The 12,860-nt window shown below is 39.3% G+C and overlaps 1 protein-coding gene across 5 annotated transcripts; it reads left to right on the forward strand.

The window, feature by feature from the left end:
* The first annotated feature begins 1,695 nt into the window (after positions 1–1,695).
* C2H5orf24 (chromosome 2 C5orf24 homolog) lies at positions 1,696–12,313 on the forward strand. Of its 5 annotated transcripts, none has more exons than XM_068535919.1 (4): positions 1,696–1,965; positions 7,789–8,218; positions 9,934–10,007; positions 10,554–12,313. In XM_068535919.1, exons 2-3 carry the CDS (start codon positions 7,792–7,794, stop codon positions 9,972–9,974), a joined length of 468 nt encoding a protein of 155 aa, XP_068392020.1. In that variant the 5' UTR covers positions 1,696–1,965; positions 7,789–7,791; the 3' UTR covers positions 9,975–10,007; positions 10,554–12,313. The 5 variants fall into 5 exon arrangements, 4 of the variants coding, with proteins under 4 accessions (XP_068392020.1, XP_068392021.1, XP_068392019.1 ...); XM_068535920.1 differs by having other exon boundaries at positions 1,697–1,965; positions 10,861–12,313; XR_011073111.1 differs by having other exon boundaries at positions 1,697–1,965; positions 7,789–10,007.
* The last annotated feature ends 547 nt before the right edge of the window (positions 12,314–12,860 follow it).

Raw genomic sequence — 12,860 nt, forward strand, 5'->3', positions numbered from 1 at the left:
TGACCTTATTAGTGTGAAAGGTTTTTTTTTGGCCGTGCCTTGCAGCTTGCGGGGATCTTAGTTCCCCGACCAGGGATTGAACCCTGGGCCCTTGGCGATGAAAGTGGGGAGTCCTAACCACTGGACCACCAGGGAATTCACAAAAGTTTTTTTCTTAAGTGGTTTTATGTACAAATGCCATTTCAGTTGAAAGTTTAAAGTTACGGATCTGGAATAGTCATGGTATGGCAGCACAGCAGTGCATTCTCACATTTCGCTTCAAGAATAAAAAAGAAACATTCCTTAGAGAAAACTTGTTTTCAAAAAGTTTTTTGGAAGGCTACTTAATATCCCCTAAAATCTGTGTACATATTTTAGCTGTTTTCTATATTGGTATTCTCCTTTTATATATGAACAATACTAGTATGATCAGTCCTGTTTTCTAGTATTCTATAGGAGTAATTAGAATGATACTTAGAATCATTTTACGAAACCCTGCTTGCCAGAAAATGATTGAGCTTGCCTGTTCTATGTACTGTATTTGGTTTGCCTCCTGGCTTGTGTACTCACCCAGAAAAGTTGTTGCTCTTTATTTCCTGCTGACGGCATCACTGGGCCAAGTGCTGTGCTCATGGTGCAATTCAGTGTTAAGAATTATCTCCTCAAACAGTCTTCATTGCATGGGCAAAAGGGATAAGCACCTGCCTCCGGCCTCTTCATGCTGTCAAAGAAGTGTCTTCCTGGGAATCCCCTGGCGGTCCAGTGGTTAGGACTCTGCGCTTTCACTGCTGGGGCTGGGAACTAGGATCTGGCAAGCAGCAGAGCCTGGCCGGAAAAAAGAAAGTTTAAAAATTTAAAATAAAACAACCATGCTTTATTTAAAAAAAAAAAAAAAGTGTATTCCTCTCGGCAGCCTTCCTAATTCTGGATCCTCTCCTTTCTGACATTTTAGAACTAACGGACCGAAGACCCGGGGAAACTAATCCCTTCTGCTAAGTGGCTTGTATGGGGTGACCCATATGCCAGAAATCTCGCAACAGCTACATAAAAGGGGAGATTTTGTAAGCAAGCTAATTCTTGTCCCATCCCATCCTGTGATGGTGGAATGAAGAATATGGTAATTCAGAGGAAGTCATGGATATAAAAACTTGTTAAACTTTTAATATTAGCTTCACAAAATGAGGCTTTTCATTATTACATGGTGCTAGGACTGAGGGCCCAAACACCTCATGTTATTTGAATATTCCCCATTTTATTTGCAGGTGGAGCTCTCACCCCACCCATTCGTAAGTAACTAAAAGTGAGAGGCTGAATCCTTTTAATATGCTTTGGGCAGCAGCTAGCACAATAAGGGATTAATAAATCTTTTTGCCAACGGTGATTAAAAGCACAGTTTCTGGAACAAGAATGCTGGGTTCAAATCCTGACTCCACCATTTATTAGTCCTGTAATCTGAAAAAATGGGGTCGGTAGTAGATCCAGCATCACAGGATTGGGTTGAAAAATCCACGTTAGGAAGTTATTTTCCCTTTGGGCGCGCGATCTGCACCAGAGCCTAAGTAGCTCCTTCATGAGCCCCACCTCCTGTCGTCCCCGTGCCGCGCAAGCGCAGCCCGGCTCCCTGGGCTACTCTCCCCAGGCTTGCGTGCTGGTCGTCGGCGGGAGATTGGGTCTCGCGACGTGCGTGTGCGTGTGCGTGTGCGTGCGCGGTACTCGCGAGCTCGCGCACGCCGCTCCTGGCTCCACGGGGCTGTGGTGGCCTCTTCCTGCTCGGTCCGGTGCTGCACTGTGAGCGGTGGCTGAGGTCGGAGCTGGGAACCAGCGTCCGCTTCGCCGCTGCCGCCGCCCTGCCTGCTTTTTCTTCTGTCTTGGGCTCTCCGCGCAGTGTAGAGGCGCCGGGCTGGGAAGAGAGCGGCGCCAGCGTGAGGTTCCCAGCCGATGGGCAGCCCCTGGGCGCGCTGAGGGGCCGGGCTTCTGGCGGCTGAGGTAGGTGGGCGCGCGGGGGTTTGTCAGACTGGCCGGGAGCAGAGTCGGGGCGGCGAGTGCTCGTGGAGAAGGCAAGGAGGGGGCCAGAATGAGGGCCTAGCCAGCTGGTGAGAAGAGGTCTCCGACCCGCGCCTGAGAAGGGGCTCTGGCCTAGCCCAGAGCAAGAGGAGGGGCCCCGGTCGTAGCCTGCTCTTCTCCGGGCTTGAAGCCATTATTTGGGGGAAATTCCTCCTGCGGCGGGGGGAGGGGTCACCCTTTCTTTTCTTTGCGAGGTCAGAATCCTCAGTTCTCCCCGCCATCACTTTAAATTAATGCTTGCCGGCTTCGAGATGGACGTCTAGATGGAGTGGCCTGTGGACTTGACCAGCTTGCAGAACTCCGGTGCACGACAGCGGGCTATCAGTTATGATTATCGGAGAGGGTTCACAACACTCTCTAGTGTGGGCGTGTATTTTCTGCAAAGTTCTTATTGCTGATACATTAATAATCGCTTTCGGGCACAACAGGTAATGCATTTTTAAACGCCTCTTGTCAAATAAGGATTCCGGCACTGGGGAAACTGCGCCGTGGAGGCACAATTAAAAAAAAGAGTAGAAAGAAGACAAAGAAGACCGTTATTTATGTTCTCTCCTAGTATCAAAACTTTCCGTGGTGGGGCAGGATGCGTCGCTACTGGCATTTGTTTTAGCCTTTGCTGAATAGACTTTCTGAGTGGTTGAGGTCGATCACCAATGGACTTTAATTTAGAATTATAAAATCGCATATGATTTTAGCTAGTTGTTACAAGTCAAATGACCTGAAATAACCTCTGAGAATTATGTGGTGTTCGCCCCTCGGAAGAGAGCAGAACTTGGTTTTCTTGAAAGGAAGATTTTCTCCATGTTTAAAAATGAATGCGTTGTGAAGTTACTAAAAATAGTTATAGTTCTTTATGTTGATAGTGATGACTGCCACATTCAGGAGAAGGAAAAGGAATTATTTCGTAAAGAACAGCTCACGGAAAGACTTCAGTGGTTAAACACAGAGTAAAACAGCTTCAGGGATGGCAAGTTTTAGCATATGCTTTAAGAATTCTAATTTAGGCATAGTTAAAATATATCGAAGCTCTTAGTTGATTCCCTTATATTTAGTGAACTATTTTAAAAGATTATTAACCTTTGCTAGTTCTGTATTCTTGGATTTCGTTCAGCCCAAACTTTCTAAAATGTAGTATTCATTCTGACTCTATTGAGAAATGTGGCCTGCATGCTTTCAATGAACTCTGTACTATAGTATGGAAAGAGTCTTTCAAGAAAGAACAGTTAGCTGGCGAGCCCTGAGGTGGAACCAGGGAGGCGTTATTAAATGTAGGATGAATGCTTGTATATGCACATACTGCATACAAACATACAAATTCTGCATGCGCCTGCCTGTGTGTGCGCGTGTGTTTATGTATGATGGTTATGCACACAAGGATCTAATGGTGCTGACTCCCATCTTAAAAAGTTGACACCTGAAAGTAGAAAGGGATTGGTTTTAGCTCTGTTTCTTGTTTCAGTTAACTTTTTTAAAAAAAAATAAATTTACTTATTTATTTATTTTTGGCTGTGTTGGGTCCTTGTTGCTGCGTGCGGGCTTTCTCTAGTTGCGGTGAGCGGGGGCTACTCTTCGTTGCTATGTGCGGGCTTCTGATTGCAGTGGCTTCTCTTGTTGCGGAGCATGGGCTCTAGGCGCGTGGGCTTCAGTATTTGTGGCACGCCGGCTCTAGAGTACGGGCTCAGTAGTTGTGGCGCACGGGATTAGTTGCTCCGTGGCATGTGGGATCTTCCTGGACCAGGGCTCGAACCCATGTCTGCTGCATTGGCAGGCAGATTCTTAACCACTGAGCCACCAGGGAAGCCCCTTTAGTTAACTATTTACATGAGTAACAGTCATAGTAAATTTTTTGTCTAGCTTCTTAATCCGTAATTGAGTAAGCAGAATACTGTACTGATTTCTTGGTGGTAGCAGGGAAGGAAAATATAGAACATATAGAAAGACTTGCCCTTTAGAAATGTTCTTTAAGTCAGTATTTTACTGTCTTCCCTGGGATTAACAGCTTTAATCCTGTCTATTTTGTGTCCTGATGCTTAGAATAGTGTTTTGCATGGAGTTGGTCCTCAATAAATGTGAGCAGTGTCAGAAGTTAATTAACATAATACAAACCAAATTCATAAATTCCTGGAGAAGATTAAAGTAGTTGAAGATGGGTGGATTTTTTTTTTTTTTTTAATTGCAGGTCTACTGTTTAAGTGGTGTGTTTTTCTTCAGTGTTGGTTGTCTGAGTAAAGGATATATGGCAGAATCTGCTTCTGAAAGCCTAACATAATGTAAGCTGAGACTGTATATCCTGGGTGATAATAGATGGTGAATGTTCTGATATATTAAGAGAAAATGAAGTTAAAGGAAGTAAGGTCCAGAGGGAAGGTTTTGGTAAGTTAGTGATAGGAACTTAAAAGGCATGAGCTATAAACCATTGAAACAGATTATAGGAAAAAACATTTTCTCCCTTTACTGGCAGTGCTACTTGTGGAAGAGAACTGGTACCTTTCTATCTCTTTATACTAGAGTTTTCCAGCAGGGTGATTTCTGAATAATAAAATTGAAAAAGGGATCACTTTGGGAATTCCTTGACAGTCCAGTGGTTAAGACTCTTGGCACTTTCACTGTGTGGTCCAAGCCTCAGGGCACGGCTGAAAGAAAAAGTGATCACTTTTTCTCTTATAATCTGCTCAAAGGTCTGAGTGTGTTTCTCTTCGTATTTGCATGTGGTCTCTAGTCTAGTTTTATTGGCAATAAACTAGTATTTTGATTCCTATCTAATTCCTGTGTATATTTCTCAGTTAGTTTATAACTTGTAGGGGAGAGGAATGTGGTTGGTCCCTTCACAAATCCCAATGCTGGCTTTTCTTCAATTTGGAAAACAAATCTATTTGAGTTAGATGTTGTAGATGTTATCAGTAGAAAGGTTCTGTGGATATTTGGAGAGGTTATCAACAGAACGGTTTTATGATTATTTGGAGAAGTTATCAACGAATTTTATGGATATTTGGAGAGGTAGGAGCTTAAGAGGTGAATAAAAACTTCAATAGGAGTGTTTTATTTTTTTATAAATTTATTTATTTATTTATTTTTGGCTGAGTTAGGTCTTTGTTGCTGTGCGCGGGCTTTCTCTAGTTGCAGCGAGCGGGGGCTACTCTTCGCTGCGGTGCACAGGCTTCTCATTGCGGTGGCTTCTCTTCTTGCGGAGCACGAACTCTAGGCACGTGGGCTTCAGTAGTTGTGGCTCACGGGCTCTAGAGCGCAGGCTCAGTAGTTGTGGCACCTGGACTTAGTTGCTCCACGGCATGTGGGATCTTCCCGGGCCAGGGCTCGAACCTGTGTCCCCTGCATTGGCAGGTGAATTCTTAACCACTGTGCCACCAGGGAAGACCAACAGGAGTATTTGAAATTGAGTTTTCTGTTTTCATTTTAGTATAGCTGAGTGATTCTCATGATAGGTGGCAGATTTTGCCCCCCAAGGAATATTTGGCAATGTCTGGAGAATATTTTGGTTGTCACAGATTGGGAGGGTAAAGAGGAGGGTGTAGCTACTGACATCAAGAGGGTGGAGTGGGTAGACGCCAGGGATGCTGCTAAGCATCTTAAAATGCACAGGACAACCCCATCCTCCACCCGCCCCCACCCTAAAGAATTATCTGACTCAAATGATAGTGGTGCTGTTGAGAACCCCGGTTGGTTCTGAAGTCAGATTATCTGAATTTGTATTTGGCTTTACCATTTCCTAATGTGTGACCCTGGCAAGTTGCTTAAAGTTCCTGCCTCAGTTTCTGTAAAACAGAGCTAATAGTATGTTCCCCATAGAGTTGAATTGTAGTGATGATTAAGTCAGATAATGTGCAAAGTGCCAAACTTATTACCTGGCACGTAGAAAAATCTCAAAAAACTCTCAGCTAATATCATTACACTTGGAACACATCTTGATGATCTCTTCTTACTTCTCATCTGAAATTAGGATTTGAGCAAATGAAGTGATATAAACTCATTCTCTATCCTTGGGGAATAAGTGATGAATCACTCCATTTAATATTTATGTTTAGCTCACTCTTGTTTTATGTTTTCAAGTCTATAAGGCTTCTGCCATAAACAAGTAGCTTCTCATTGTAAATGTTTTTCCTTCATAGTTAAGACTTTAAGCTAGCTGGCCAGTGGCTCTATATCTGTTGATTCTCAGCAAATATTTAGTAATGTAATTGAATTCAGTTCTTTGACTTCATTTCCTTTTACCTTTATAACTGAAATAAATTTGCAGTGGTTTTGGCTCACATTGATTATCTGTTCTTAGCCTCTGGGAGTAACTATTTTCATAACTGAGGTTTTGGTACAATTTTACATTTATGAAAGGTGCAGGCGAACGTCTAACAGCTTGGGGCTGGACCTTTGTATACATTTGTGACTCTTTCGAAATATGAATTGGAACCCATGTGGTTGTTTTGTTTTTTTTGTTTTTTACTTTATTGAAATATAACACTGTAGTCTGTATAGACTCTCATTTTCTGTGTGTCTAAATGATATGGCTAAATAGAGAAACAATTCACAGGGATGTCTTCACAGATAGAGAGTTTGGACTGTTTGTTAAAAGCCACAGAGCTCTTGTAAGGGAAGAAGATCCACATCATTATTTATGGTCAAGGGAGAAAGCAGTGTTGCACATTCAACTTTTTGTCTTGATAACCCCACTTTAAAAATAGAAAGTGGGGCTTCCCTGGTGGCGCAGTGGTTGAGAATCTGCCTGCCAATGCAGGGGACACGGGTTCGAGCCCTGGTCTGGGAAGATCCCACATGCCGCGGAGCAACTGGGCCCGTGAGCCACAACTACTGAGCCTGCGCGTCTGGAGCCTGTGCTCCGCAACAAGAGAGCCGCGATAATGAGAGGCCCGCGCACCGCGATGAAGAGTGGCCCCCACTTGCCACAACTAGAGAAAGCCCTCGCACAGAAACGAAGACCCAACACAGCCATAAATAAATTAAAAAAAAAAAAAAAGAAAGTATTTTATTATGATTGTTACACATATTTTTGTAGTATAAGTCTCTGTAGTTTGTATAAATGTTCACTTATTTTAGCTAATGGAAACCTTTGTTTACCCTTTATGTTGTTATTGCCTCCTGTTTGGATAGAATAGTTTAAAGGGAGTCAGTACCTTTGGCCAACAGATTGTGTTCTTTCCTTGGTACATTCTATCTTTTGTGAAGTGTAACATACACTCAGGATTCTGTATAAATAATAAATGATGATAATGATAAGGAAGTGTCCACCTTGTGAAAACTGGCCAGTTCAGAAGTATACATGTGGGAAACATAATGAAAGGCCCAAGGAAGACATTCTAAGAATGCTAGGGAAACTTAAGAAAGGAAAAAAAAAGAATCATGTTAATAACAATGCTTGTCTTTATTATTATCTTTTTAGGATTTAGTAGTCTAGAAGAAAAGAGCCTACAAAATGTAACATTTCATGTACACACTTAGAATCTAATTCCTAAGTAGAGAACATTATAACTACAAAATCAGTACTAGAGTTATCTTGCATGGCATTTGTGCCTGCCAGTGATTAAATTGAGAAAAAAAAAAGTATCTGACTCTGCTGATGTGTGTTTGTTTATAAGTGGTCTGGAGTCCTGCCTGTCAGCTAATTTTAGAGAGCCTGCATAGTTGTTGGAAGACAGACTGTTTTCCCACTAAATGCTGTCATACAGATATATATTTGTATATGTGTATTTATGCATATTTGTCTTTTATTTTTGGTAGAAAATGATGCATCCCGTTGCCAGCAGTAATCCAGCTTTTTGTGGGCCTGGCAAACCTTCCTGCCTCAGTGAAGATGCCATGAGAGCTGCTGATCAGTTTGACATATATTCCTCCCAGCAAAACAAATACAGCCACACAGTCAGCCACAAACCAATGGCTTGTCAGAGGCAAGACCCATTAAATGAAACACACTTGCAGACTACAAGTGGCAGAAGCATAGAGATAAAAGATGAACTAAAGAAAAAGAAAAATCTCAACCGATCTGGTAAGCGTGGCCGGCCTTCAGGAACCACCAAATCAGCAGGATACCGGACCAGCACGGGCAGACCCCTGGGAACCACCAAAGCGGCTGGATTTAAGACAAGTCCAGGCAGACCTTTGGGTACAACTAAAGCTGCGGGATACAAAGTCAGCCCAGGGAGACCTCCAGGTAGCATTAAAGCTCTATCCCGTCTTGCCGATCTTGGTTATGGCTGTGGGACTGCTGCTTTTCCTTACCCTATGATGCATGGTAGAGCAGTTCATGGCGTAGAGGAAACCAGCAGCGAAATCAAGCCACCCAATGAGTGAATGAGGCAGGAAAGGAGGGCCAGGTTTAGAAGGAAGATTGTGAATAATCCCAAAGCTTCTTGGTTTTATTTTGACATACATGATTTTATGGCCTGGGCTTTCCAAATTTGTTTTCCCATTTGATTTTTTTTTTTCCTGCTTTTGCTCAGAAACTGTCATATGCTGACAGATGCACTCAGGGCATAGCAGTGGTATTGTATTTGTACATAGGTTCAAGTGTAACACCTATCTAAATCATTTTTGCTTTTCCTTTAAGAGTTATGGTTGTGTCTCATTACTACTTTTGGGTCATTCTAAATAGATGCTTCATGTGCTAAACAACTGAAACCATTATACCTATTAGTTTGTGAAGTAAGCTTACAATATAATAAAGATAATGTCGACGGTATTTTTAACTGATGGAACAAAGCAAACTAATGATTCAGGATTACTTGAGGTAGTGGCTGTGAGGTTTTTTGTAACATGTTCATGAGACAAGACACACATTTGTATGCTTTGGCATTTATTTAGATTTCATATGTTAAAAATCTTATTTTTAATGTTCTAGGTTTAAGCAGCTTCCTATTTATTGATCTACATGGCATTAATTGATTTAACTATTATTCCTTTAAAAATTCTTCAGTGTTTGCCTTTCAGCCATGTTAGGTTGTGTATTTTTTAATTGCCTAAGAGCATGTATACGAAACACTACAAACAATTCATATTTACAAAAAAAATAAACTTTTTAATAAAAACTGCACATTACATTTTTGGTGAAATATTGACTACAGTGCATTCTGAGAATAGCATATTTAATATAATAGGAAAAGAAATATTCTTAAGGTCTGCATGTTGCTGTAGTTACTACATTTTGTCTTTCATATACTTAGTTTTAAAGCATTGTGCTTAAAACACTTATTAATGTTCATTTATTAAGAATATTTTTTAGTTTTTTCTGATAAATTGTCCCATTGCATTAGCAGTTACTGTGGTTTCAGGTCTGTATCTACCAAAGGACAAAAATTGAATGGTAGACCATAAAACTGGTATAAACAAAATGTAGTTTTCTGACTGTCAGAACCCAAATATTAAAAAGTATATAGGAATCCATCTATGCATGAAACATGTAAAAAATATGTTGGTTAGTTTAATTAAAAATCTCATGGTGGCTCTAGTGAGACCACTTCGTTCAAAATAAAGTTTTTTCTGACAGTGTTTGCTTTAGAAGCAAAATAGATAGGAAAGAAAAAAACGTAGTACGTAGATACGAATAGAAGGGACAGGGGGATATCTCTCTTCCCTCTTTCTGAAAGTAATATTCTTTGTTAATATACATTTTATTTATTCTGAGTTTGTTCTAAATAAAATAAACTATTATAAACTTTGGATTTGGAAAAAAAAATTCCACTGAACGTTACAATGTATGTATTTGTGAGCTTAAATGCCTTTGAGATTATAATGTAGATTTGCAGGACTCCAAAACTTTTAAAATAATTAAAATTTTAAAAGGGCACATACTGTGTTGTTTGGGCTTGCTCTCAGTTACTGCAGACTCTGACTGCAAATGGATGTCATGTTTCATACCTTTTTTATCAGGAAAAAAGCAGCAAGCCTTCAGGTGTTCCAGTGATGCCTGACACAATGAGCTGGACTTTATGCTGCTCTTTACAGTAAGAGGTGTTGCATTGTATGTGGGGACTGTGTGTGCACTGGCATCTAAGACAGTGACCTCAACAATTTTAGCTTTGCACAAACCATAGAGAACAATGTTGGATGACTACATAATCAGTTGTAACATTCTGGCAGCTAAATTGCTACAAGAGTTTCTTCTTGCAGAAGCTTAAAATATAAAACTTTTAAAATAATTTACTTAGAACAGTATAACTTCTGACACACACAGATGCTTACATCTTTATTCATATGTTCATCCATCCACTTTTATTATGTATCTGTCATTTAGTTGTTTCTCAAGATGATGTTCAGCAGTTGGCTGCTTAGAAATCCTGTTTTGAATTCCTGAAAACAGTTGTTTAATTAAATGTTCTTCCATGGAACTATATATATCATTGTCAAGGGTTTGGTTGCAGGTTGTGTTTTGTAGTACGCCCATTTGACATTTCCCTTTCAGTTTATTTGCTTTCCTGATTTTATTATACATGCTCTTTCTCCCTGCCTTTTTCTACATTCATTCCCCTCCCCCTTTCTCCATCCTCCAGCACATCTACTCAGTGGTGCTGTGCTGTGTGTCAGAAGATAAAGCAGGTGTGTTAATGTATAATGAATCTTATATACAAGTTAATGAAATGGTGAAATCAGCTAAAGGAAGTATGTTCATAACAGTGTTTATTAACATCAGGAGCTATGTCCCAGGAAAAAAAGGGGGGCGAATGGCTACTTTTGTGAATGGATAACATCATTTAAAAAGCTGAATTTTCTGTGTTCATGTGAGTCGTTACCTGGAGTATTAGATCTGTATGTTGATGAGCATCTCCTGATTCCACTTCCTTTTCTTCTTGTGAACAGTTTGTTGGTGCCATGGTGAAGAGAAAGACATCTAAATGATAACATGAATGAAGTCTTAAAATACAAAATATTTTTACTTCTCTATAAAGACTACATTGTGCATCTTTTGTAACACTGTCTCTTGTCATGATAAACACTGAAATAGCATGTTAAACAATTGCCTATACTTTAATATAATCAGTTGGGGAAAACTGGCCTTTTCCTCCCACTGTATGATTGTTCCTTGAAAGGTAAATTAGTAATTTTATATTGTGTAATTCTGTTCTTCACAAAATAGGTTTCACTATTCTATATTAAAACTTTGGTCAGAAAATGATCTGCTCTTCAAGTAAGTTTGCTTTACTTTTTTCTTTAAAAAATATTTTAACATGCCTTATTTATTCTTATATTAACAAATTAGGAGCTAATACAGAAGAAACTTTCATTTTTTGACAGCTATAACCTTGCATAACTAATCTTTAGCATGGGATGATTTTGATACTATCTTTGGAGTTTTGCACTGGATATTTAAAAAAATGCTAGCACAGTGTATTGGAAGAAAATAAGTGATTAATTTTTAATATTTGGGGATGTTTTAAAAATCAGTATTTCAGTTAGACTAAAAAATTCTTTATATTTTTTATTTACTTTTTAAAAGAAACATCTGTTAAAGTAGTAAAAGTAATATTCATTCCAAACTAATGTTTGTGTGAATTTACGTGTATATTTTCATGGAATAAGAATAGCGTTTCTTTGAATTAAGGAGGAAAAAAAATTATCTGGATCCATTTATTAGGTTAAAGGTGATTCATCCAATGTAAGAAAAACCAGTGTATGAGCTAAAGAAAAAAAAAGTTTCTCTTTTATATTCTAAGAAGCTTTAAAAGAACAATTCAGGGGATATTGACAATAACTGCTACTCTGCCAGTCATTGTCTATATATGCAGTAAAATTTCATGATCCCTTTATAGTAAAATATCAATATAAGAATTCACAACAGTTCAAAATGTTTTTTCCCTTGAACATAAGATATTTTGATGCTATTATGTTTTTGTTTTTATTATAGCTTAACTATATGCTATTAAACTCTAGGATGTATCTAAATCTTTCCTTTGCTTTTCCCCCCTACTCCCAAGTAGATAAATCTGTGCTCTCACAAATAATGTATTTAATTTTTGGAAAATTTAATGCTATAGTAAATCAAGTGTGTGATTTATAGTAATCAGACCACTTTGATTCTTTGAGTTTCACAGTTTCCTTTTTCCACAGGTAATTATGGAGAAAATAATTACCAGTTAACTGATATAAGCACGCTGTTCTCTGCTGTAAAAAGTCTGAATAGATACTGTGTATGTTTTTATGTCCATGAACTTGAGCTACTCGTGTGCAATTATGTGTATGGGAGTGGAGTAGTGTTCATGATTTGTATCTACATCATCATATGGATGTATATTTATTAATAAAGTCATTACTTTAAAACCAACTATGTTTACTACTTTATTTCTTAGCAAAGTATTTTCCAAGTAGGGTAATTGTAAATGGTAAAACCTCTTTCATGATTGGTGGTCTTGTATTTTCCTTGGGTTGTGCTTTCTGAAATCTGCCTCTCTCTACTTGTTTTTCTCAAAATAGTAATTATTTATATATTTGTAATTTAAACTTCTAACTTATAAATGAATCTCATATTCTTCCAATTATTAAGATACTTCAGGCTAATGGTTCTACTAAAGGCTTAAATTATTATTTTTTTTTAATAAATTTATTTATTTATTTTTGGCTGCATTGGGTCTTTGTTGCTACACACGAGCTTTCTCTAGTTGCGGCGAGCGGGGGCTGCTCTTCGTTGTAGTGCGCGGGCTTCTCATTGTGGTGGCTTCTCTTGTTGTGGAGCATGGGCTCTAGGCACACGGGCTTCAGTAGTTGTGGCACGTGGGCTCAGTAGTTGTGGCTCACAGGCTTAGTTGCTCCACAGCATGTGGGATCTTCCTGGACCAGGGCTTAAATCTGTGTCCCCTGCATTG

Source organism: Eschrichtius robustus, chromosome 2 (assembly GCF_028021215.1).
Source record: "Eschrichtius robustus isolate mEscRob2 chromosome 2, mEscRob2.pri, whole genome shotgun sequence".
NCBI lineage: Eukaryota > Metazoa > Chordata > Mammalia > Artiodactyla > Eschrichtiidae > Eschrichtius > Eschrichtius robustus.